Source organism: Gymnodraco acuticeps, unplaced genomic scaffold (genome assembly GCF_902827175.1).
Source record: "Gymnodraco acuticeps unplaced genomic scaffold, fGymAcu1.1, whole genome shotgun sequence".
Lineage (NCBI taxonomy): Eukaryota > Metazoa > Chordata > Actinopteri > Perciformes > Bathydraconidae > Gymnodraco > Gymnodraco acuticeps.
The window spans coordinates 5613943-5641107 of record NW_022990042.1 but is presented as its reverse complement, the minus strand read 5'-3'; the positions used below and the strand labels follow the sequence as shown (position 1 = coordinate 5641107).

General features: G+C 42.9%; 1 protein-coding gene across 1 annotated transcript in view; it reads right to left on the bottom strand.

Moving 5' to 3' along the window:
- Positions 1-27165, bottom strand: part of LOC117545432 (pinopsin-like) — a 117950-nt gene that overhangs the window by 70180 nt on the left and 20605 nt on the right. The window contains exon 2 of the mRNA XM_034215205.1: positions 11289-11617. Within this exon, the coding sequence (XP_034071096.1) occupies positions 11289-11617 (329 nt within the window). The remainder of the gene's footprint in view (positions 1-11288; positions 11618-27165) is intronic.

The window sequence follows — 27165 nt, the reverse complement described above, 5'->3', positions numbered from 1 at the left end:
AGACTTTAGTTACACCTGAGCAAAATGCAGGTAAGGTGATTGTCAAGTGCCAACAATCAGGCGAGATATTTGATAGTTGGTGCTTGAGAAGACTAAACATTTATCTGCTGATCTCTATAAGTATATTCATTACTCGTTATTCTCTACTAATAGTTAATTAAAAATTGTATATAATTGCTATTTTGCACATCCCTTTCAAGATTGCAAGATTTTCAAAGGTTTATTGACATATCATATACACAACTACAGTGTAGTTATGCAAGGAATGAAAAACTTGGGTCACAGGTTCGTCAACAGTGCATTACAAGACATCTATCAATATGTGTGTATACCTCCACCATTAAACTGTCATATTCTGCACATTTCCTATACTATCTACATACATAAGAGTATAATTAATATGTATAATATCAGTTACAAATAAGTGCTTCAACATAGTTAACATTGCAGGAAAACAATATATTAGAAGTTAAGTACTTTGCCAGGCTTAATATTTATCTGTAGATAGATACCCCCAAAGCTTTTTTGTTATTTGAAAGAAGACCTTAACCTAAAGTATTCTTCAAAGTTTGAATAAAGATGAATTAGTTTGTCTGTTTTGCACAATATCTTTGTACATCGTGCACTAAATTGTTTTATTGTATTCTATATTTCTATCATTGACCTTCTACTTTCCGCCTATGAAAGTATGTACTCTTAATATTTTTTCATCAAATAACATTATTCAACAAAAATAATTCAATAACGTGCTTTAACCACTAGGCGGTACACACAAGGTACACACAGCATACTAATAATAACTTTGTATTATTAGTGTAGGACACTTATGTATGTATAACATCTGAAGATATTTAGTTTTATTCATGTTTTCACATAATTTTACAGGATATTGCTATACTATTTCTCATGTTTTACTTCTACACATTAATATGTGATTTGTAAAACATCACAGACAGAAAGATATATCCGTTATTTAATGGTAAGCTATTGAAATTCTGAATCCATAGATGTGTCTCCCATCACCCAAATCCCCTGACTATTCTCTCAACTCAGTATTCACATTCTTATATTCAAAGAAAATCAGTAATATCTTTCAAAAACGTGCATTGCGGCTAAAACATACAATCAGTGAGCTGAGGATCTTTCCTACGTCTGTTTCCGGTATTGTTCCTGTAATGAGAGTTCACATTTATGCTACATTGACTACACATCTTCAGAAACATAATTTGCTTCAGATAACTCATGGCAAATAAAGTATACAAATATAAGTAATGAAAAGATAAAACACTGGCATGTAATTTACGTTAGAATAAATAGAATGGTTTTGAATAATAGATGAGAGTAAAATCTACGTCACTTTACAGCCCCGCCCACTTTTGGGGAAACCAGGGTTGCGGTCGGATAATCCAAAAATCAGCTCCTAACGTCTAACCCTATCGTCTATTCCTTGACCTCTGAGTGAAACGTCACGGGGTCAAGGGATAGTGGATAGGAGAATTCAAAAGGATTTAGGAGAATCTGCAGTACTTTAGAGAATCCGACTGCACTTTCACTATCCGACGTGTTTATGATGCGCCAGCGGACGACGTCATGAATGTGCGTCTGCTGCTGTGGGGAAACTATGGAAACTACAGTTTTCTATACAGCGGACTACAACATGGATGTTTAATAAGAACGACGGGACTACTGTAAACTCATCTAGAGACTCTGCACCGTGCTCTGATGCTGTTGTTTTATGCTTTATGAACGTGGACAACAGAGAAACATATTCTTCAGGACCAAAGTTGGAATTTAAATAAAAAAGGAAAGTGAAACTTATGCTCATCACCCTCTCCCTCCGGTCCACATTAATACAAATGATCCCAATACGTATTATTGTATGAACTAAAGATCTTAAAATAAATACAAATGTATTTATTATAAACGTTAGTCCTTAACATCTATCACTGTGTATATCACCATTCAAACATCTTTTAAAAGTTGAACAAACCCCACACAGCTCAGTAAAGACTGTGAAATGTTGACTTTATTTGATCATTTCAGTAAAAACTAACGTTCATATTTCTCTTTTTGATTATAATACTGATGAACGTTCAAAACAAAGCACTTTGGCAACTTACCACATACGTTTTAAAATGCTTAATAAGCACCGTAACTTTCATGATATAATTTCTCGGTCATAATCGGTTGTTTCCGTGAACGGCCGACTGTTGTGTGATGGCAAATGTTGCGGCCGCAAGGCATCGTGGGGCAGCATTTTCTCCTCTCCTTTCGTCAAGGGAGGTCCAGTGGTTCCTAAGCTAAAGGAGGTTATAAAGGAAGTTTGAAACCTCCTTTCCTATCATCTAGAGCAGGGGTAGCCAACACGGTGCCCGCGGGCACTTAGTCGCCCGCAGGGGCAACGTGAGTCGCCCGCAGGGGCAACGTGAGTCGCCCGCAGGGGCAACGTGAGTCGCCCGCGGGGCATGTTCTAAAAATAGCTCGCCAAGCAAATCCAAAATGTATAAAATACACAAAACAAAAAAGGAAATGTAATTAAAAGAATATACCCTATGCATAAACGAAACCTAAATCATAGCGAACTCTATCTACTTACTACAACTCTATATATAACACTCCTCCTCCCCCACCCCCACAATGAATATCGACCAATCACGTTCTTGCTTGATTTGCGGAACCAGCGTTGCAGTCGGGAAGAAAAGCAATGTGGCACCTCCCCGCTGATGTTCCTTCTGGCAGAATCTACACATCAGCCCCATTGAACACAGACTAGTCGTGCCAGCCTATACAGCACATGAGGGGCAGAGTTTTACTGTGTGTGTTGCAACTTGCATATATATTTATTCCACTTGACGCACACACACGCATGGCGTAATTTCCACTGGGGACAGGGGGGACATGTCCCCCGCTCGTTTCGATACTCCGTTTGTGTCCCCCCACTTTACAAATAAAGAAAAAGAAAGAATGCTAACTAGGTAACATAAGATAAGAATAAACAAGTTTAAATGATTTGTTATTGGTTGTGATCATATTCTAAAGATGATTGGATTATTGAAAAGTATACAGCTCCCTTTCATCTGAGTGTTGAGAGCTGTATCCATAAATTCATGTTCTGCTCAAAGTGCACCAGATTGATGCATTTAACTTCAACATTTAAAAAAACATCTTCCCGGGGGAGCTTGCCCCCGGACCCCCCTAGAGGAGGTGAGGACCCCCCTAGAGGAGGTGAGGTCCACCCCCAAATAAAGCAGGTTAAAATAATTAAATTGCATACATGTTCTTTGAGTAAACACTGAAACGGGTCCCACAGACCCAAACAGCACACAAAGGTTAAAGGTAAGCATATAATAATGTTAAAATGTGCTAAATATGCAAAAAACAAAAAAGAGGAGTAAAAGTAGCTCACGACTTGTTTTATTTTTTGAAAGTAGCCCTCAACCTAAAAAAGGTTGGTGACCCCTGATCTAGAGAATTCGAACGGCACTTATCATGGCTGCCACTGAGGGACTTCTGGGTCATTTCACTCCATTAGGAAGGTTCCTAAGCTAAATGGACTATTCGACTTCAGCCCAACGCTGTCATTTGAACGGTGATCAAGCCTGAAGCCACAGAGATCTTCTTTTACTGTCCTTTCTTCTGAGAGAAAGTACAGAAACACGTAACTCTGGATTTGTTTTAATGTTTGAGGTGCAATAAACGACACAGCAGCTTTTTGGCATGTTAAAACTATTATGTTCTGCCTCGCTCATGAGAGTAACAGCTGGCGAAATTACAGCCTCGCCTACTGATTTTAATTTAACCATATATCAAGCCAGAATCTCGATTTCAAATGTGTGCTCTAAAATGATATTTATAAATGACTATTATCATTATTATAAGCAAGACAATAAATGGCAAAGATATGTAGAAAATAAACGTATTTAAGATACTTTCATAACAAACGTAACGTGGGAGAAAATACGTTTCTTGCTAAACGTAATTGAGAATGCAGTTTAGTTCTGTGGGAACGTAATTTTTAGGAGACAGGGTTGGACTTTTTTTGTATGAATTTATGTTTCATCCAATCACAGAGCTTGTTGACTTATGACGAGGTTTGTCAAAGTGGACAGGCGTTGTCACAATAGCTGGGGATTGTGGGTAGTGTAGTCTCTTTGGCGCTCCACATTTCAGAGAAAACAAGTTGTTTCTCAGAGTTGAAGGGGAAACACACAAAAGCATTGTACACAATTTAAACCTATCAATGTCGTTTAATTAACAAAGGTAATCTGGTGTTTTTGAGTTGATGAGTAGTGGAGATATCACTGTCAAATCAATCGACAGTAAGGAGAATACTTACTTCCGGGTGTACAATTCTCCGTTATCCAATGGGAATGGACGCTCACATTGCCTTTAAGAGCTGCCGACATAAATGGATGCGTTGCTTCCATGAGCGTCAAATACCGCCACCGATGGGAATACATTGCAATCAGTTGAAAGCTCTTTGCGTCCGTTTATGAAGCTGAAGGAGTCTCTGCGCGTCACAACTGGACGCCACGGGACCCTGACCAAGCGTCGCTCCTGGACGTTTAGGGAGTGAGAGTGTGTTGGATTCAGCACTGCAGGATTGCTTTGCATCTACGGATTGGAGTGTGTTTGAGGACAATAACATCAACACACACACGGATACGGTCATCTGCTACATTGGGAAATGCATCGATGACGTGGTACCGAATGCAAACATTCCCAAATCAAAAGCCCTGGATAAACGGCAAGGTGCGTGGCAAACTGAAAGCGCGCACTATCGTGCACAGAGCTGGAGATTTCGAGGAGTTCAGTAATTCTAGGTATGAACTCCGGAGAGCAATTAGCAGTGCAAAGAGACAGTAAAAAGAGAAGGTGGAGTCTGACTTCAAAGGCTGTAACACCCGGTGGGCGGGACTAAAAACAATGACAGACTACAAAGGAGCAGCGAGGGGTGCTGCGGGAGTGTCTGCATGTGCATCTCTCCCAGTTGAGCTGAACAGTTGTTTTGCACGATTTGAGAGCAGCCAGGCTGTGGAGGCAGAGAAGGACCAGGAGCCCTGCCCTTTTGTTTTAAACCCGGCAGATGTGTGTAAATCCTTTAAAAGGGTTAACCCACACAAGGCTCCTGGACCTGATGGCCTCCCTGGCCGTGTTCTCAGGGTGTGTGCAGTTCAGCTGGCAGAGGTGTTCACAGACATCTTCAACAGGTCCCTGCTGCAGTTTGTAGTCCCCACATGCTTCAAACACTCCACCATCGTTCCTGTCCCCAAAAAGACAAAAATCACCAGCCTCAACGACTACCGCCCAGTAGCACTCACCTCTGTCATAATGAAGTGCATGCTTTGAGGTTAGTCAAATCATTTATCACCTCCTCCCTCCCTGACTCTCTGGACCCCCTGCAGTTTGCCTACAGAGCAAACAGGTCCACAGATGACGCCATAGCCCTCATCCTCCACACTGCCCTCTCACACCTGGATCAGAGGAACACATATGTGAGAATGCTGTTCATTGACTACAGTTCAGCCTTCAATACCATTGTGCCCTCCAAGCTGGTCATCAAGCTCAGAGACCTCAGGCTCAACAGCGCCCTCTGTGACTGGATGCTGAACTTCCTGACGGGCAGTGCGGGTGGGAAACATCACATCCTCCCCCATCCTCAACACCGGAGCCCCTCAAGGCTGCATGCTCAGCCCTCTCCTCTACTCCTTGTTCACTCATGACTGCGTGGCCACACACAGCTCCAACACCATCGTGAAGTTTGCTGACGACACGACCGTCATCGGCCAGATCACAGACGGCGACGAGATGGAGTACAGAGAGGAGGTCGGGAAACTGACATCTTGGTGCCAGGATAACAACCTCCATCTCAACGTCAGCAAAACAAAGGAGCTGATTGTGGATTACAGGAAGCAGCAGAGAGAGGGACACGCCCCCATCGCCATCAATGGGACTACGTGGAGAGAGTCAGCAGCTTCAGGTTCCTTGGGGTCCACATCACTGAGGACCTGACATGGACTCTTCACACCACCACCATCACCAAAAAAGCTCGACAGCGGCTATTATTCCACCGCAGGCTGAGGAGGTTCAACATGGACTCCAGGATACTCTGCAACTTCTACAGGTGCACCATAGAGAGTATCCTGACTGGCTGCATCACGGCCTGGTACGGCAGCTGCACCGCCCTCAATCGTAAGGCTTTACAGAGGGTGGTGAAAACTGCACAGAACATCACCAGGACGGAGCTGCCATCCATGGAGGACCTTTACTCCCAGCGGCTCAGGAAGAAAGCCCTCAGGATTATAAAAGACCCCCATCACCCCAGCCACAAACTGTTCAGTCTGCTGCCGTCTGGCAGGCGCTACCGCAGCATCCGGACAAAAACCACCAGACTCAGGGACAGTTTCATCCCGCAGGCAATAAGACTGTTAAACACCTGAACTGTTGAAACAACATCCATAACATTCATCTGCTACTTAGTAATTATGTATCTATTTATCTAATATATCATTCCAATAGATTGCATATAGACTCTTATTTCACTATTTCACTTTTTTTAAACAATTTTTATTTTTGTATTTACTTTTTAATATTAACTTGCCCGATATTTTTCAGTTTATTTGTATTATTGTGTTGCACTGTTGGAGAAGCCTGTGACCTAAGATTTTCATCGACATAACTACTCTGTAGCTATCGTACGACAAATAAAGAACCTTGAACCTTGAACCTTAAAACATAGACAACCAATAATCTGTCCGCTTGCCAATCATAACATGTATAATCTAAAGTATCACTTCCCACCAAACTAACAGAGCTTTAGGATATGAGGAAAATAGACAATAACATTTAATAAAAGCAACATTACATGAGATAATTAAACTTAATACACAGCTTAGCTGAATACTTGATTCTCTTTGGTCAATTCCGTAATTTCAGAGGTTGATAATGTTCACTCACAGAGAATATGTGCAGTCATATCAATCCGTAGATAAAAGTTTGTTCAATTTAACATCAGCTGTGATTTGCCATCACAAAACAAATACCTTTTGATAATCCATTTTTGACTGGGAATTGAACCACTGACATTTATACTTACTATACTCTCAGCTTGGTAAAAAATCTGTTGTGCGTCCGCAACTGTGTTATATGTTTTATATTAGTTTAGTTATTTATGTTCCACTTCCTGTTTTATTTTGTATTCACCTTTTCTCGTTCCAGGTCCCTTTACTTCCTGCCTTGGTTGTTTTCCCGCCATCATCAATGTCTGCCCCGCCCCTGATTGTTTCCACCTGTGCTCACTTACCTCTTGTATAAATTGTCCTGTCTCCCCTTGTCTGTTGCCAGATTGTCTTGTGTCTTATGCCGAGCTCTCCAGTGTTTACAGATCGTATCAAAGTTACCGTTATAGTCTTTGTCAACATATATAGTTATAGTAAGGTAAGATCAGGTAGTTGTATTTTTCTAGTTTATTGATTAGTGTAGATTATTTATTGTATGTATTTTTCTGGATCTGCTGATCCTGTGATTCTGGTATTCATAATATTTTTGTACTGGATCTACATTTCAAGTATAGACTATTTTCTACTTGAATCCTGTGTTTGCCTCCGTGCTTTTGGGTCCACACCTAGTGCCTCCGTGACAATATCTCTGTATGCATTATCGGAATCACATCTTTCGAGATATGTTCATTGTGTATTTGCAGATCCTTTTAATATTTGCAAAATAGTTTTGAGAGTTTGCAAATCCTTTTGCTGCATTTGAGGAAGGTGCTTTATATTTACAGATTACACACTTAATGATCTGTTCAAACAAATGACTGAGACAAACCACCCCCATACAAAACGATATATTCTGCAGCCCTATACATCCTACCCGCTCTCTGTGTACTCACTCACCTCTGAACATTGGTACAGAGTTAGTGAATTGTACAGTGAACTCAGATCGACTCGAACCAATCCCTACTCTCAGTGCTTCCCTTGTGGACTGCTTCCATCGAGCCGCTCTTCTGCGGTTGAGTTGTTCTGCTACTACTGTGTCCCAGCTGATGATGCGTAACACAATGTGACAGGAGAACTATAGCCTTTACTTTACATTGCATTGTCAGTGGGATAGGAACAACCCTGAAGAGCAGAGCGGGTTATTAAAACTAGCAAAGACAAAGAAACGCACATGTAGTCCTGCACTGAGGACGGATAAAGGACGAGAGACAAGGGACAATGAAACTGAAGGCCACATCTAAGGGATGAATACGAGTTTGGAAGGAAAGGAAAAATACAGATGTGCAAAGGCAGACACACACAAAGAGAGAAACATAATTAAATATGTTCCCTTGCCTCTCATTCAATTCTAAAGATGTGCTTTTTTCCTATGAGGAACAATTGGATGTGAGCGGGGACTAAAGAAGGACTAGAAAGAGAAAGAAACTGATGTAATAAATTGATAAATATTGTAAAAAAAAGTCCCAGCATCATGAATGGTGAACTGAAGTAGATTTATAGAGAAGAGTAAAGGCAAGCAGGCTCACTCACACACACACACACGCACGCACGCACTCACGCACGCACGCACGCACGCACGCACGCACACACACACACACACACACGTACACACATCTTGTTTAACTGACAAAACACGATACCCCTACATTCTGAGTGAGTTGTAAACCTTGCGACTATGAAAAATATAACGTTTGATCTGTTGTCCAGTGACGGTCAGATGATCTCACAAAGAGTTGTGGGACACCTTTCTCCTTTCCTTTAAAGGTAAAGGATGGTCTTTTGTACCCTATGCTAAATATACTAGATAGGATAAGAAAGGAATAATTGAATAAGCTTTCCTTAGGAGGACTCCACCAGCACTTGGATGGCAGATTGACACTTTGAGGTCATTTCACTCAGTCAGCCCAAATACATATTGGAGGGCAGCCAAGAACTTCCTATACTTCCTCTCAGCAAAGAGAAGATTAGTGCAACATTGCTGTTGATCTGAAATATAAGGCCATTTGTAAATGTTTAATGCAATGCAAATACTATTGATTCAGGGTTATAAAGGTGTAAATCGATAAACAGCTTAAATTGGATCACATTTACCCATAATAAGAGGTACATAAACATTAGCAACAGGCGTGAAGAATAATAATATTTTAGTTATTAGTATAATAGTTTGGCAATATTTCATGAACTGCAATTGTGTTGCAAACGGACAGGGGCAACATCCTCATGAAAACGTTATTTTCTCTTACACTTTCCATTACATTTTCAACTACATCACTCCTGTGTATGCACATTGCCTGAACATTTGGTGACCAGTTAGGTGACCCTAACCCTAACTGTAACCCTAACCACCTTTCCGGAGCTTTACTAAATAGGTGTAACTTCCTAAGTGTAACCCTAACCCTAACCCTAATTTGGTCACAATAAAAGTAAAATCTGATATCCTGAGAGCCCATTTGAGAGAATGTATTTTTATTAATATATGCGGGCTCTGGCTCTTCTCATTTTGAATTCAGAACCAGTGTATACAACCCATCAATCTAGTCATTTAGATTAATGTCTGAACCAAATGCAGTTTGACTCATCAAAATATAACTCCACTGAGAAAGAACCAGACTGGTATTATGGACTTCACACTGATGATCATTTTAGTGCCATAGAACCAACGGTTTATGATTCATAACCATCATAAGCTTTGGAATAAAACAGCCGTTTGACATGCAGCTGCAGGTTTTCAGTTTTAGGAGAAAAGTAGTTTGTTATTCTGCTGAACTCTGAAGTTTTTCAGTTCAGAGTGGGCGCTATTCATTTTTATATTTAGCTATGCAAATGATGTTAAATCTGGGAGCTGTGAGTCACCAAACAGGCATTGGTGGATCTCTATTAAAGCTGAGGATAATAATCAACTTACCATTATCACATGATATTTAAGTGTTAGAATGTAATCTCGATGCGTACTTGAGCACAACTGTTGAACTTGATGTCTGTATTTTATGCAATTATTTTTGGATTCAATGAAAACATTTCACAACCCATAGAACACATTTTGCACTCCATGCAGACAAATTAGTTTAGGTGTATGAAACTCCTCTCCTAAAAACAAGAATGCTGTCTTCAATGACATTTAGATTGCAAGAGTCTATTGTTTTAGTTTCTATTTATTTCAGTTATTTAATTTAACGCCATTTCTAGAAGTTTGAATTTAGTTATACTTCCACTATTGCTGCCTCTGATCTTAAATTGAAAGGTCTTGGGCTGCATTTAATATCGTTGCAGAGAGTCAGATACTCTGAATCTTCTGAAATCAGCTGGCAAGTAATGATACCATCTCAGGAGTTTTTTCATTTTATTTAAGCATTATTGTTATAAAGAACTTTTTCTCTGGTGATGGAACTTCTTAAACCTTTTTGTAAGGCAGCAGAAACAGACAACCCAACATTTGTATCTTTATATGGTGAAGCAGTGAGATTACCGTGGCCGGTTTACACCTCCACTAGACGTGGAGAAACATTAGCATTCATTTGGATTACATCTCTATTCACCTCAAGAAAATCGTATATATACTCTTCATTTAAGTCTATTTTGGGCGGTTCCAACACATTATAGAAAAACCTGCACCTTTATCTTCTTGAGCTAGTTGCCAACTCTTTCTGACGGTGCTCTATAGGTGATATATAGAGAGGGCGTTTTCTTTTAAAATAGATGTCTGCTGCTGTTGGTACAAGGTTCATGACAGCAACAAATCAAAAATGACAGACACTGGATGTAAAACCAGAACAATACGCCAAAACCCTCCATAGAATTGAAGGAACCATAGAGTTTGGTAATGACTCTCTGTGGGTAAAAGTGTACTACAATGTAATTTTAACCTAAGAAAATACTAATGTGGTGGTGTTATTACCATGAACAATAATTATGTTGAACTCGGTCGCACTGTGTGGGTGGGAGTAGTTCAATTTTGTGGCAAATTGCATAGCACTTTGGACTCTATAAACACAGCCATTTATTTAATATTAACCTTTTTGTTTGACCTTTGCTGAGTTTCTAGCAAAAGGGGGGAATATCTGTAATGAGCCTGTAAATGAAATGAATGTATTAACATTTTCAGCTTACAATGCCAGAATTAATGTGAGCTATTCTCCAGCATGTACTCATCATTTTGTCTACTAAAGCATATGGGATTTGAAATATGTGGTTTCAGTGTTGAAAATATAGCCATAGATTACTTTAAACACACCAGAAGGGGTTGAAAAAGCCCCCAGGCTCATTTATGCACTGCAGTTTTAGTATCCATACCTGTCTGATGGCGCACAGCAGCTTCCCGTAGCAGAACACGATCACCAGGAAGGGTGTGATGAGGCAGAACAGAAACAGGCAGATGATGTAAGATATGCTATTGGCCGTCTTGGCTGTCCAGTCCACAGAGCAGGTGGTCCCAGGACCCTCGGGACCATATCTACTCCAGCCAAAGAGTGGCGGCAGAGTCCAGGCGAGGGAGTAGAGCCAGGACAGGAGGATGCCCTGGGAGATTCTCCGGTAGTTGGAGGCGTCCGCCTCAGTGGGCGCCACCATGGTGCTGTAGCGCTCATAGGAGAGGACCGCCAGGGAGATCAGGGACACAATGCCTGGGGGGGGGGGGGACAGGGCACAAACATAGGTAAACCACATTGGGTATAGATGCAGTTGCATAGCGTGTCGAAAAATATTGCCTCAACAGAAGGAGTTCGATACAAGAAACAAGCTAATAGAGTTGCACCAATCCACTTCGTTCTGTTCCATTCCTTTACCTGAGTTGTGACATCTGCCAATACTAAAACCAGAGCTCTTTTTGTGTCAAATGTGCATGAGAAACTTGTTCAGAAGTATCTACACTATCCAAAAACCCTGTCAACAACTTTTAAATGAATCTGCTTTTTCATAAATTGCTGTGCAAAATATGCATTTGAAGCACTGGGAGTAAGCCCCCATTTTAAGAGCCAGAAGACCATAAATGTGATTTAACAACAGGCCTGCCATGTTTACCTGGTAGACGGCTGCAGGAGTGTTGCGTGCAATGTGTTGTTCAGTAGACCTAGAGAGAAAAGACAGTTTTCGATCCGCAACTCCATTAATACATATTTATATGTATAGGCAGGGTGGGGATGGTTACTTTAAAAATGTAATCCATTACAGTTACCGATTCCTGTAAACAGATTTAATCAGTAACCTAATATGAGTATCACAATAAAAGAAGCAATCCAAATAAATACAAGCGAATATGTATATCAATAAGATGTTTTTTACTTAAATGTCTTAAGACAAAAGAACAATGTGAACTTAGAAAAGAAGAAACCAAGATATTTAGGATTAAAAAAAAATTAGGCCTACAGAATAGTAGAGTTTACAAAAGGTGTTTAAGGTTAATATACGAATTAAAAGCAAACAGTATTATTGTTTTAATAAATCAGGTGTCCACCTACTGCATTAAAAAGAAAAGAATGAAAGTAGCCTCAATGAAAACCAAAAAGAAAATGCAGGCAGAAGGTCTACCTATAATATATTGGTCTTTATTGATACATTGTAATCCTGCAAGTAATCCCCTTTTTAAATAAGGGGAATCTGATTACATTTTTTCTTAAAGGTCCCATGTCATGGCCATTTCTACTGATCATAATTCCATTGTTGAGGTCTACTAAAATAGATTTATATTGTGCAATTTTCCAAACTCACATTGGTTTCTCATACAGCATCTCTGTAAAGTATGTGTCTTCACCGGTATTCACTCTATCCTAAACGGCTTGTTGGAGCTCCTGCCCCTCAAACAAAAAGTGAAGGAGCGCAAATGAGAAGAGCTGCAGCGAGAGCAAAAGTCTGATCATCGAGAAAGAAGAAACAAGAACTGCAAACAAAAACCTATGTTAAAACAAAGAAAAAAGACTTATAGTTTACATGATTACACAAATGATTTGTTTGCAACTTATAGTTTTATTTTTGAAATTTATTTTATTTTGCTTGACTCAGTTTTGTTCTTCTTTTAAAGTCATAGTTTTGCTTTATAATAAGAAAGTGTTGCTTTATCTTTATGATACACACTACACAACTAATCCCATACATACCCGGCATGAATCGCTGAAAGGTTTGGTAAGCTTTGTTTCGTGAAAGGCTGGCAGAGGGTGCGGCCATAGCTCTGGGCGTGGCTACTGCATATCCCTACGTAGCGAGCGATACCCAGGAAGTAAATGAGAAATCTCCAACGAGGCGTTTTGGGGAGGTCCTTTCTGTGTTAGAGTTTTACTCGCTACAGGGTGTACTTTGAGGGTTTGTGACTCTGCAGACCGTTTACATGCAGAAAAACCTTCATAACACAAGGGGACGAGTAACAACCGGAAAAGCATGACATGGGCCCTTTAATGTAACTATAAGGGAATACATGTACTTATTTTGTATCGCGATTACTTCATCCCGTTACATCTAATCTGTACTCCACAAGCCTGTGTGGGTTACAATTATATCCGATACCGATATTGGAAGGAATCAGTCTCATCTCTTTAAGCTAACATAACACTGTAGACATCATGTGCAGGTGTGCTCTTATATACCCTGATTACTGTACTTCACATTGAATGGGGCCAGAAGAATATGCACTGCCTGTACAAATGTGTATCTACTGTAATGAGGGAAACACTGCGATATAAATGTATTTCTAAGATCAAAAGAGCACAAGCAGAAGCTCTATGATTTGTTACCTCAGAGTAAAGCTGCATTTCACATAATACGCGCTAAATTGGCCCGCCTACGTGGACGAGCTACCCTCGACGTAGCACACCGCTCGAAATTGTGGCCGAGCGCTGCACTAAAAGTCAAAGTTGAATTATTTAAACTTTTACCTAGTAAACACTGACCTTTTGACGTGCAACCAATCAGATGACAGAGAGTTTATGTAGTGCTTCCCGTTGTTGTAAGTAAAGCGTTACTATGTGGCGACGCAAGCTAGCAGGGGATGTAACCATAGAACCCAAACAGTTTTCAACACATGGCAGATCGCGTATCACCACAATAGCAAACGTGGTTGTGCAATCATCAAATGTCTCAGTTCGTACTCTTGCAGCAGATACGCAGTGCTGTGAATCAGAACCAGCAGCATTACCTGCAGTGTCTCTGCTGGACAGAAGCAATGCAGGGTAACACAACATTATGAGAAAGCTCTGATCTCTCTCTTTCTCTCTGTGCCCTTTCTTTATTTCATTGCAGTGGCACAGCAGCAGGAGCCTACAGCTCAGTGTTCCCGCTGACCCCTCAGCGCCAGCCCTCTTATCCTGTTGACTATTAGTTCCAAAGCCCTTATGATCCATGGGGCTGTCCTTCATGCCCATTGATTTTCAGCTGCAATGGAGCAAAATTAACTTGGACGTTTTTTTAAGAAGGCGGCCCAGACCTTTCAGTGAATTGCCAACGCAACAGCTTTTCTGAGTGATAAATACATGAATGAAGGTAGGAGGGGAGTTATAGCCAGTAAAACAAGACGGAAACAACATTAGTTCTGTGATTTACGGTGACTGTTCTTCAGAATTTGTTTGTGGCTGTATGGAAATGAGTTGAACGCAGCATGCAGGGCTGCAGTTTGTTTGGCTCAGCGTGGTGATGCCCACAGTTATTCTGCTCATGTTGCTTTTCCTGCAATGACTGCTTAGTTCCATTCTTTTAATAGCTTTGTTAGTGCAATTCTACAAAGTTTTTACAACATCACACTTGTGTTTTTGTTTCATCTTAGCTGACATAGCAAGCAATTGCAATCAGATATTTAGCTGAAAGCCTTCTTTCATCAGCTTCGTCCTTTTCATCTGTTTTCTGTCTTTTACATGTAGCTTTCAAATCAGTACAGTACAATCAGTTTGATCTTGCCTACATCTTTGTTCTAGTGTTCCTAACAACACGTGTTACCTTGAACCACAATCTGTTGGTTTACTCCAGTGTGTGGAAGACAGAATTTCATTCTGATCTTTTACTAGTTCTTCTTAGTTAATGAATATAATCAGATACTGGGGCCACATCAATCTTTATTCTGATTAGCTAGAATCCTCAGTACAAACAAACACCTCCAATATAGAACCAGTCAACAATGCTTTCTAGTTGTAAAGTATATTAAGATGCAGGAGTCCACAGCTCTAAAGCTGCTTCATGCTAACATTAAAGCAAACTTAGCATAATAAGATATATAAGACTTTCCTCACAACAACTTTGTAAGTTGACAAAATAGTCTGCACTCAAGGTACTTTATCTCTCGCTCTGAAGCTTTGACCATATCACATAATCTTCCTCTGCAAGAAGTTGGTTAATGGAAAACTCAATGCTGGCAAAAGCCAACATGTGCTCGGAAAAATCTTGAGTTGCAACATCAACAGTTTTCCTGCATTTGTGTCTCCTAAACGTTGCCAAACGTAGGCATAGTTATATGAAACTTATTTTCTTGTAATAGTCACATGAAGTTTAGGGTTAAAGTTTTCTCAAAGTTATATATATATATATATATATACAAAGGATGTCTTTCTGCTGACATGAAGTCTCAGATGACGTTTCGAACATATCTGTTGTTTTTGGGGGCAATGGCAAATGTCAGTTTAGAAAACTTGAATCTTTGGATACAGTGGCCAACCTAATCCACTGATACGTGCCATGAGAATCAATTTGATCCCTTTAATTACCTACATTTTCAAATCTAAATACCTCAATACGTTGGTATACACATACTGTATACATGTACATGTTTTTACACTGGACATTTCAATTTGAATATGACATCAACAGCAATCTGTATTTAGTGTGGATTGATCACCTCCTGTGTATTGGATCAGTTCACCCCTGGATAACAAACTCCTAAATGTTCTTATATTAAAAATAGGATAACTGAAAACAACTGAAAGGCAAAGAGGGCTAAGACGAACGAAATTGATTCAAGTAAGTTCTGCGAGCATGTGGTGTAGCACATATTTGAGATGACAGACTGATAATGTAATCAGAGGCAAATCAAATCACACTGTCTCAAAACTGCTAAAGTTAATTAGCAGCTCTGCTCCAAGGAGAGGCATCCAAATGTAATACCATAGAAAACATTATGTCACTTCAACAATTGACAACAATATGATGTATAACTTTTGATATGGAAATGTGATTAATACATCACATGTCCCGTGATGCGAATGGCTCTTTTTCTCATTACACGGTATACGGTGTGGGCGACAAGGGCAGCTTTGTCGAGGGCAATGTCGTGTGAAGACAAGCGTACAAATGTGGATTTAACTTCATAGTATCCAAAATCAAACAACCCTTCATCAGTCTTCTAAGGGCAACAGCTGAATCTAATATTTACCAATCAGATATCTTATGATCTGATAAAACAGGGAATCAAATGAGCTTATTCCAGATCTGATGTTCCCTCATTCTTTCTGTTTTATTTGTCTTTATGAAAGCATCTAGTTTGTCTTTTACTACAAATCCAGGAGTAGGCAGTTTTAATGAAATACAAAGGATTAAATAAAGATTTGTTTGTTCTATAAGGGTTTGTGTCCACATAGCGTCTTGAGTTCGTTTTTTTTGATGAAACGCTGGTGGGATGCTCTGCCCTACCACCGCCTTTCTGCCAGAACAAAAGGTGCTACACGCCACTCCAAAAAAGAAGGATTAAACTAAGCCAATCTGCAAGAGCCTTCCATTGGATAATTACTGCAGTGATGAATATGTTTCAGCTGGCAACAAGTTATTTAACCCTAGCTGATGTAGTGTTTAAATTCCCATTTCCTAAACAACCATGTCGGAAGAAATATCCTGTGGTCATGGAGAGGATGTTAATCAGTTTCAGAAGGGTCAAATGATTGTTCTGCATCAAGCAAAGAAAACAACTGAGGAGATTGCTGAAATTACTCAAATTGGATTAAGAACTGTCGCATTATGAAAACCAAATCAATGACTCCAGATTTACCCTGTTCTCGAGTGATCCATCCATCCAGTCCATCTTGCCTAGAGCCTACCGTACAAGCCTGTGGGTGCAGTGTTATGACCTGGGGTTGCTGCAGTTGGCCATGTCTAGGTTCAGCAACATTATGCTCCCAGAGAATGAGGTCAGCTGACTACCTGAATATATTGAATGACCAGGTCTTTCCATCAATGGAGTTTTTCTTCCCTGATGGCACGGACATATTCCAGATGACAATGCCAGGATTCATCAGTCTCACATTGTTAATGGGTGGCTCAGGGAGCATGAGATATATTTTTCACACATGGATTAGCCCCACAGATTCCAGACCTCAGCCCCATGACAATCTGTGGGATGTGCTGGTGAAGACTTTGCACAGCGGTGCGACTCTCCCATCATCATCAATACAATATCTTGGCGCAATTAATGCAACTGGACAGAAATACATGTTGTGAAATTGAAGCAGCTTATCGACATGATGCCTTGACGAATGGGTGCCGTACACAAAGCTAAAGGCGGTCCAATTAAATATTAGAGTGTGCAACTTTTTTTACATAGGACCTACATCTTCCCAGATCGTACTATGTGAAACAGAACTACTGTCACTCACACTAACAGGTAACTAGAAATCAGAATAGAAATGTTGGCTTATTATAGTTGACGGATTTAAGTAATGCACAACGCGTGCAAAGACCATCATTCACATTAATGCCTGACTCCAACTGCAGGAGCTTCTACACTATTAATTACATGGACTCATTATCTGGCTCCCTCTCTCTGACCTTTACCACATAGCAGCATTGTTCGGTTTTCTCGCTCCCTTGCTGAGATTTCTTCTTACGTCGCAACAAATTAACATCACGAGCCAGGTGTTGCTTGTGCCTGCGTGATGCACATGTATATCTGACCTACTTAATAAAAACCAGTCACGTGCTGTGTGTAGTTCCAAGGAAACGCACACAAAACACACACCGCCTAATGCCAGCCATGAAGTTGCTCTGTGGGTTGTTGCAGTGGTGGAAAGTAAAAGTGAAACGTATTGTACTGAGGTACATTTTGTAGGTACTTCACATTTACTGCACATTATTGCAGCAAATATTTTACTTTTTACTCCACTACATATATTTGACAACTTTACTGGTTCCTCTTTTAATTTAATTTGTTTGAATTAAATCAACTAAAACCTAGAGACCTGGCAGTGTAAAATATATTAATGTTATATCTCCCTTTACCAGCTACACAATTTAAATGATAGACACACTAAAGCATCACTAATCAAACATTTGTGATATAATCAGTGTTGGGCAAGTTACTTCCAAAATGTAATACAGTACATTTGACTTATTACTGTCTTTTTTAAGTAATAAGTTACATTACAATATTACTGTCTCTGAAATGTAATGAGTTACACTATTTTTATATTACTTTTTAGTTACTTTCACCAAAATAACCACAAAAGAATGGCTAGGTATTGAAATGCTAAAATGTAGTTTAGGGCAATGTGGTATAGCATAACAACTGTGTAGGCCCGTAAGGCTACTAACAACTTTTATTACACGGCCTTGACCACTGTCAAGGACTATAATGAAGGTTGCTAATGAGGATCAAGAAAGAGAAAGGAAAAGAGGTTCACAGCGCATGTCTTGTGAATTCTCCGGCCTAAGCTCCAAAAAAACGTCAGTGTTTGCCATCAAGGTTCCTGCTCTTCCCGTGTCTCTCTGAGTCCTGTCTCGATTGCTTCAGAAGTTTCCATCACAAATACCTTTAGATTTGGAACTTGAGTATATTTTGCTGCATTTTCACCTTTACTTAAGTCATATTTTTAATGCAGGACATTTACTTGTATTTCTACACTGTATTATTACCTTAACTTATGTGTAAGATCTGAGTACTTCTTTATAGTGGCCGACAAAAACATTTCCATAAGGGGAAACGCGCTACAGTGTCAAAAACCATGCAAATATAAAAACACAGATGTGCCAAAACACATGAATTTTCACCAACTTCACAAAACATGCAGTGTTTAATTAAAAGCACTGCATAAACTAAACACTTCAAAGGCAAAGGCTGCAAGAAGCTCAAAACATAAAGGAAACCAGGCAAGACTAGCTAGTTAGCTAGCTTACAGTAGATCTGCAATAATGTTGAAAGGAATCAGGAAACATTTTTTAAATAAGCCATTCAAACTTACATTTTAGGTTAGTTTTCAGCAAGAGTGACCTTTGGCCAACTTTATAATCCCCAAACGTCAACCTTTGCAGCGTTTCTTTATTTGTAGCGCTTCAAGTAAGCGGCACACATATTTCGTCAAGTTGGTATGTGTTTTCTGAATGCATTGTTTTGTCAAGTCCGTGAAGATGTTTCTTTATTATGAAACACCTTGAACTGCACTTATTGTATGAAAAGGGCTATACAAATAAAGATTATTATTATTATTATTTGCATGTGTTTGTCAAATTTGTCTTTTTTATATATGCATTTTATTTTAAACCGCAGCACGTTTCTCCTTATGGAATTGTTTTGGCCGTTGTAGCGCGTTTGCACCTTTCAGCCACCGTACTTCTTCAAGTCTAAAAGCTGTATTTAACGACTGAACACTGCGATAAGAGTTTCCTATTAAAAAAGCCAAGACCTGTTGGAAATCAACTTGAACCTCGCACTGACCCTAGCAGGAATTTTGTATGGAGCCAGTCCCGCATTTGCTCCCCTACAGGCACATCCATTCCTGTGCCGGCATCTTCCTGGATGAGCGTGCATGCAGGAGGGGTATCTAACGTCAGAATGCATCTATAGCAGCCCTGGCAAGGTTAGTGCAGTGGCTATGTGCAGAGTCCACTGGAGGCCGGATGAGGCTGCTAACAGTATGCAGGCTCACGCAGACCTGGGGCCTCATTTATAAAGGGATATACGCAGTGGCGGTTCTAGACCAATTTGACTGGGGGGGCCAGGCTGGGGCCAGTTATTTTCTGAGGGGGGATGCAGGACAAAAAAGACAAAGACAATATGAAGTAATTGCGCATACACCTAAGAAAACAATGCAATACAGTTATTGGTATTTGTTTCATTACACATTATTATATGCTTACCTTTGTGTACTGTTTGGGTCTGTGGGACCCGTTTTCAGTGTTTACTAAAAGAAAATGTATGCAATTTAATTATTTGAACCTGCTTTATTCGGGGGTGGACCTAACCTTCTCTAGGGGGGTCCGGGGGCATGCAGCCCCGGGAAGATTTTTTTTGAAATGTTGAAGTTAAATGCATCAATCTGGTGCACTTTGAGCACAAAATGAATTTATGGATACAGCTCTCAACACTCATGAAAGAGAGTTGTATACTTTTCAATAATCAACAAATCTTTAGAATATGATCACAACCAAGAACAAATCATTTAAACTAGTTTATTCTTATCTTATGTTACCTATAGTTAGTATTCTTTCTTCTTTTTTACTGTCCTATATCATTGGAATGATTTCTTTATTTTTTACAACACATTACATAGATAAAGGTGTGCTCTCTCTAGCTCTCTCTCTCTGTCTCGCTCGCTCACAGAGGCTGTGTGCTCCTCCGTGGCGATGACGGCTTGCGTTAAAAAAAAAACATATTTGTAAAGTGGGGGCTATTGAGGGCTTGCGAGATACCGGTAGCTCGTGATCAACGTGTTGGAGACCCCTGCTCTAATGGGTCCGACTAGAATGACAAATATTGTTACTTCCGCCTATTCCGTCAGCCAATAAATCGTTTAATCATAAAAAAATGTTTTATTTTTTTATTTTTAGGGGGGCCAAAGGAAAGTCAGTGTTAGGGGGGCACTGGCCCCCCTGGCACCCTAGAACCGCCCCTGGATATACGCTCAAAAAATTGTGTACGCCAGTTTCTACGCAATGTTTGCAATTTATAAAATACTAACTTCACAGGAAAATGTGCGGTCCTCCACGCAAACTCTAACCCATGCGTAAGCACTAAGCACAAACACGGGAGAGACGAGAAACTATAGGTTACTTAGTAACCCCAGTTCTCAGAGTAACATGAAGTAAGATGTCTCACTATGGGATGCGCCTCATCGCGGAGAAAACAGAAGCATCAATCTCATTACGCCAATCCTGATTGGCTGGTGATCTTGACGTCAACGTCAGGGAATCACCCCCTATAAGAAGCTTGCGCCACGACGCATGCGTCATTCAAAATAAGCACCTCTTCTCGCTTCACCATAGCAAGGAGGGCCGTCTGGTGAGACATCTCACTTCATGTTACTCTGAGAACTGGGGTTACATAAGTAACCTATAGTTCTCATTCATAACACTCCGTTCGATGTCTCACTATGGGAAATTGTAGCTCCCGTATTGCCAGACGAGCTTATCTCGAAAATCACCAACCAACCAGAACTTAACAGGTAGAGTCCCGACTCAACAAGGTGCCCAGCACTGCTCGGGCCACACTTGGAGCGGAGACGTCTAGCCTGTAAAAGCGGACAAAAGTGAGCTGCGAGGACCAGCTCGCCGCTGCACAGATGTCTTGGATGGAAACACCCTTGAACAAAGCCCAGGATGTAGCCAGGCCCCGAGTCGAGTGAGCCCGCAGACCCGAAGGTGCTTGCAAACTCTGACTCGTATAGGCCAAAGCAATTGCCTCCACAATCTAGTGGGAGAGCCGTTGCTTAGTAACATGCTTGCCCTTGTGAGGGTTAGCCCAGGACACAAAGAGTTGGTCATTAAGACGAAGCTCCTTTGATCTGTCCATATATGTGCGTAAAGCACGGACTGGACACAACAGATCCTGCTGCTGTTCCCCGGAGGAAACCAGCGGCGGAGGAAATGCCTCAATGTCAATTGGGGTACACGAACCAACCATCTTTGGTGTAAAGGCAGGGTTGGGTTTCAACAACACTCTCGTTTGCCCTGGGGCAAACTGAGTGCATGAAGGATGTACAGACAGCGCATGAATATCACTGACCCGCTTGGCGGATGCCAGGGCCAGTAACAGCACTGTCTTGAGTGACAGATGTTTCATGTCAGCTCCTTCCAGGGGTTCAAATGGGGTCATTCTGAGCCCATTTAAAACCACTGCCAAGTCCCATAAGGGCACCAGTGACCTGGAGACAGGGAGGAGCCTGCGAGCTCCCTTCATAAAACGGCAGACCAAAGGATGTTGGCTAGCCGTCTTACCCTCAAAGCCCACATGGCATGCAGCAATAGCAGCCAGTGTTTATCGATCAAGTCCTGTAGAAATGATAAAATCACCCCGACAGGACATTGAAAGGAGATGTGTCCTTCTTGAAGGCACCACTCCTCAAACACCCTCCACTTACAGTCATAAAGAGACCTGGTGGAGGAAGCTCTCGCACTCTGAATAGTGTTTATCACCTTCTGAGGGAGTCCCACTGAATTCAGATTGTACCACTCACGGGTCAGGCCCATAGTGCCCCGCGCTCTGGGCGTGGGTGAAGGATCGCCCCCCCCGGCTGAGACAATCTGTCCCTGCGTAGTGGGGGCTGCCATGGCTGCCCGCACAACAGCTAGGGCTAGGGCGGAGCCATCAGGATAAGTGTGTGGCGTTGCTCCTTCACTCTGGCCAGAGTTGGGGGTATCAGAGACAGGGGTGGGAACGCGTACAGAAGACCCGGAGGCCAATCGTGTACGAGTGCGTCCACGCTTAACGGTGCGTTTAAATCGTGCATTAAAGAGAACAGCTGTCATTGAGCATTTTCTATTTATGCGAACAGATTTAACGCGGCTCTGCCGTAACGCACCCACAGCGGACTCACGATCCTTGGATGTGGAGTCCAGTCTGCATAGAGTGGTGCACCTCTGGACAGTAGTTCTGTCCCGAGGTACATCACTCCTGGTACATGCGTCGCTCTCAGAGAGGTCTGCCGCTCCAAGGGATCAGTTTGTGTGCCAGTGTGTGTGACTGGAGACAACGCAACCTCCCTTGGCGGTTCATACACGATACTGTGGTCGTGTTGTCTGTCCTCACGAGGACATGGTGTCCTCTGAGAGAAGGCAGAAAGCGTTTTAGGGTGGGGAACACCGCTAAAAGCTCCGGGTGATTTACGTGCGCCCGCTGGAGGTCTCTGCTCCAGAGACCCCTCACCGGGCGACCTTCGTAAATACCCTATCAGCCTGTCAGACATGCGTCCGTGGTGACCACCTTCCGTGAAAGGACAGCACCCGTAGGCGCGCCCCGTACTAGAAAAGTCGGGTGCGGCCAGTGGCGTAGTGCCACTACGCATTTCATAATAACCAATACTCTCCGGTTTAGTTTTATTATGAGACCCATGTTGAGCAGGTGCTTTACGAGGACATTTGTCTGCGTAATCTGACTCTGCTCGGCGGGCATTATAGATAAAACCCTCCTTTCTAGGAGAGAGAGAATCTCTCTCTCCAGAATATGGGTTGACTCTCCCCGGGCTTGTGAATACAGATAGCCCGAGAAGCGAGGGGGGGTGACGGTGACTTGGAGTCTGTAGCTCCGTGTAACTGTCTTGAGAAACCCAAGCAGATGTCGTGAGCATCTCCCGCTGTATGCTCCTTAGAGCCAGCTGAGATGTCACGTCTCTTCCCCTCTGAGTCTCTATTTGTTGTGTTATGGGGCCCTCCAGTGTCTGAGCACTGTGGTGCCCCATTTCAACAATCCCCACCGACACAGCGCATGCATGTGGCGGTGGTGCCCTTACGGCTCCAGCCGGCACTGCGCATGCGCGTGACGGTGGTGCCTTCACAACCCCAGCCGGCACTGCGCATACGCGTGACGGTGGTGCCTTCACAGACCCGCCCTTTGAGAGAGGCCGTAGCTGCTCTCAGAAGGGGAACAGTTGACGCACTGTTTATTGTTTTTATTGTTTTTCTTTTCATTTTTTCGAGCTGCGCCCTTGGCTCGAAGCCTGGATGCATCAGCGGAAAATGTTTTATGACAGAAAAATCAATAAGTGTGTGACATGTGTTTATGCAGACTTGAGGAAGGTGTTGAGGCATCAAACGAGGCGGCGGGAACACATTTAGAGCTGGGGAACCGTAGACTTCCAGCTCTGTCACAGAGGGGAGAAGGAGGGGCTGTCATGCCGCTCGCTTCTTCTTCCTCGACTTCTGGCCGAAATTCTGGGTTGGCTGGGCCTGGGCTGCAGCCGGAACCGGAGATTTTCTAGGCCATCTCGCCCTCGTCCCCTGCCTGGGCTGGGGACTCGGGGCGGACTGCGACCTCTGCGTTTTCGGTATTTTGAACCGAGCAGGGTTCGGGGCAGCTTGGACGAAGGGCTGCCGCTGCGAAGGGCTGCCGCTGCGAAGGCAGCGGCTGGGCCCTTCGAGGGAGGCAGAGGTGGAGGGCCTCGTCCTCCTTCTTTTTCGACTCGCATCTCCTCTGCAAGAGCGGACCCGAAAATCCCCTCGGGAACGATGGGCATGTCAAGCACATCCTCCTTTTCCCGGTCTGGGAGGTTGGTGAGGTTGAGCCATCTAGCTCTTTCCTGCACCACCATGATCCCCATTGTTTTGCCCGTGGCCTGGACGGCGCAGCGTTGGACACGGAGACAAATGTCTGTGACCGGGGCCAACTCGTCCAGAACGGCCGGTCCAGGATTACTCGACATATCCTCACAGAGCTCCGCTTGGTATGCGGTTAGCAGTGAGGAAACGTTCAGAGCCCTGGCGGCCAACGCTGCGGCTCTGTAGGACCGTTCAGTCATGTTGGAAACGGTCCACCTTCGCTGGCAGCGTGGGGTTCCTGCTTGGTGACGGGCCCATCCTTGGTAGGAGGTGGGCTGCCACCAGCAGTTCCAACGGCGGTATGCGGAGCAGGCCGAGCCTCTCCATACAGTCGCAGTCTAGGGAGGAGGCACCCTGGATTGGGGCCTTGTTGCTAAAGGGTCAGTCCCTCCACGAGACCGACACCTCATCCAACATCTCCGGGAGGACCGGGAGGAGTTGCCTCCTTGTCCTCGTTGCTTGGGGAGAATGTTTCCCCTCGTAACGGGACCTAGCGGTCTCCTTGGCCCTTTCGGGCCACGGGATGTCTAGCCTGGACGCAGTGCGCTGACACGCGGCCTGCAGGTCCATGCTAGACAGGGCGAAGCTGGTGTGCTATCGCCCGGGAGAGCAGCCATCGCTCCCGGCTTTACCGTTTGAGCCGATGACATGAAGATATCTTCTTCTTGCTCATCTGAATCAGACAGGAGGAACTCAGAGGTGTCCTCTTCGTCCTCCATGTAGTCTAATTCGAGGACATCCTCCGCGGGCGAGACCATGGTGAGGTCTCGCCGGGAGCTCCCGCCTGGTGAGGCGTGGGGCTCCGTTCCCGCGTCTCTTGCCGCCACCGGGTCCCGGCCTGACACGGCGTGGGATCCCGGTTCCGCAGCTGCCGCTGTTAGTGAGCCCCAGACCGACACAGTGAGGGGCTCAGTCTCTTCGGCGGACGCCCCTGTGTCTTGATTGCCAAACGGCGATTCAGTGGACATGAGAGAGTCCTGTTCCAACAAGCTAGCTTGGTGTGCTAGCCGTCGGTGGAAGCTCTTTCGGGTGAAACGGGGTTGTCGATAGCCTCCTGGGCGTGTTCCAGCCCGAGGCAGGACGAGCAGACCTGGTGTGAGTCTGTGCCTGCTATCTTCAACCCGCAGCCACATGACAGAGCCTCCGAGTCCCTGACTCCTCCCGTGTGAGGGGGAGAGGCGTCCATCTTGTTCGCCTCATGGCGTGGAGAGTACCCGCTCGTAACAGGTACGTCGTTGAGAGAAAAAGTGTTACCAACCCGTCCTTAATCCGGAGAAAAAGGGACGGTGTGGGTCCTTTGTTCTCAAAGAATATTGACTGGTGTGTCAATATACTTCTAATCCTTTTCTCCTCCGTGAGAGAGAAAAAGAAAAGCGTCCTCGCTACCGTGGTGTCGGTAGTAAGGGGAAGCTAGCTAGCAACAGGTGCGTAGCTAGCTGGAGAAAAATCAAAACCTTACCTTACTTTCCGGGGAAAGAAACGGCGAGGTCGATTTTAATACTAACTGGCGTTAGTATTACCGTCTTCTTGCGAAGAGGAAGGAGTAGCCGGCGAGCGCCCGTCGACCGAAATGTTTTGGATTTGGGTTCAGTCTGTGGACTGTTAAGCTTGTCCGGCTACTGTAGAGATGTGCTCTGAAGCGAGAAGAGGTGTTTGAATGACGCAAGCTACTTATAGGGGGTGATTCCCTGACGTTGACGTCAAGATCACCAGCCAATCAGGATTGGCGTAATGAGATTGATGCTTCTGTTTATTCCGCGATGAGGCGCCTCCCATAGTGAGACATCGAATGGAGTGTTATGAATGAGAACTGCGACACCGTTGGCAGAAGGAAGAATGGAGAGAAATATGTGGAAATAATACCATAAATAAAATGTTACCTCTCATTTATCATATAGGAAGAATTCATTTTCAAACATTGATTAAAGCCAATCTTAAAATGATTAAACAAACGCCTGTTTGCGACTCCTCAGTGCACACAAAAACATAACTTGGAGAAATAAATAAATACGGATATGTTATTTAAAACCATCTCGAATATGTTGTGTTAATGTTATGAAATGTTTTCTCATAAATGATGCGGTAAGCAGGCAGGAGGATAGAATTATGTCTAAACTGACGCCGTTTTGCATTTCTATAGGTTGTACGAGCATGGTTTTATATACCGTCATGTTTAATCGTGTTTTATGCCGTTTGCCAAGACTTGATAAGTCGCTCGTAAAACACAGGAGGTATGGAAACTAAGAACACCATATGTGGTCAATTGTACAGCTTTATAACACAAAACATTAGTTGTATTTCCTTTAACTGGTGGATTATGGATAGGCTATATAGTTGCTGAACGAAAGCTGGAACACAAACCACCAAATACAAACACATAATTCAGATCCAGTCGTCATGACTCCACTCCGGAGGGATTCCCCGATCATTTCTTACAGTTTCTCATCCAGGGGGGGTCTCCTGTCCCCGGTACAAACACACTGCCTGAGGAAGGCTATGTGTATTCTTTTTATCCTTAACCTTTTTCGGACCACTTATTTATTTATTTTGGTGACGATCCGACCTTCATGCCGCTACTCTGGTTCAAACTGCATCCACCAAACAATCAGTGGCGTTTTCTCCCGGAGGCCAAGGGAAGCCAGGCTTCCCCTGTTTTTTCGGATTGTAGTTCAATTTAAATAAATAAATAAAAACACTTTGTTTTGTTTCGATAATTCTCCTTTGCTGTGTGTTGCTGCCGGCCCGT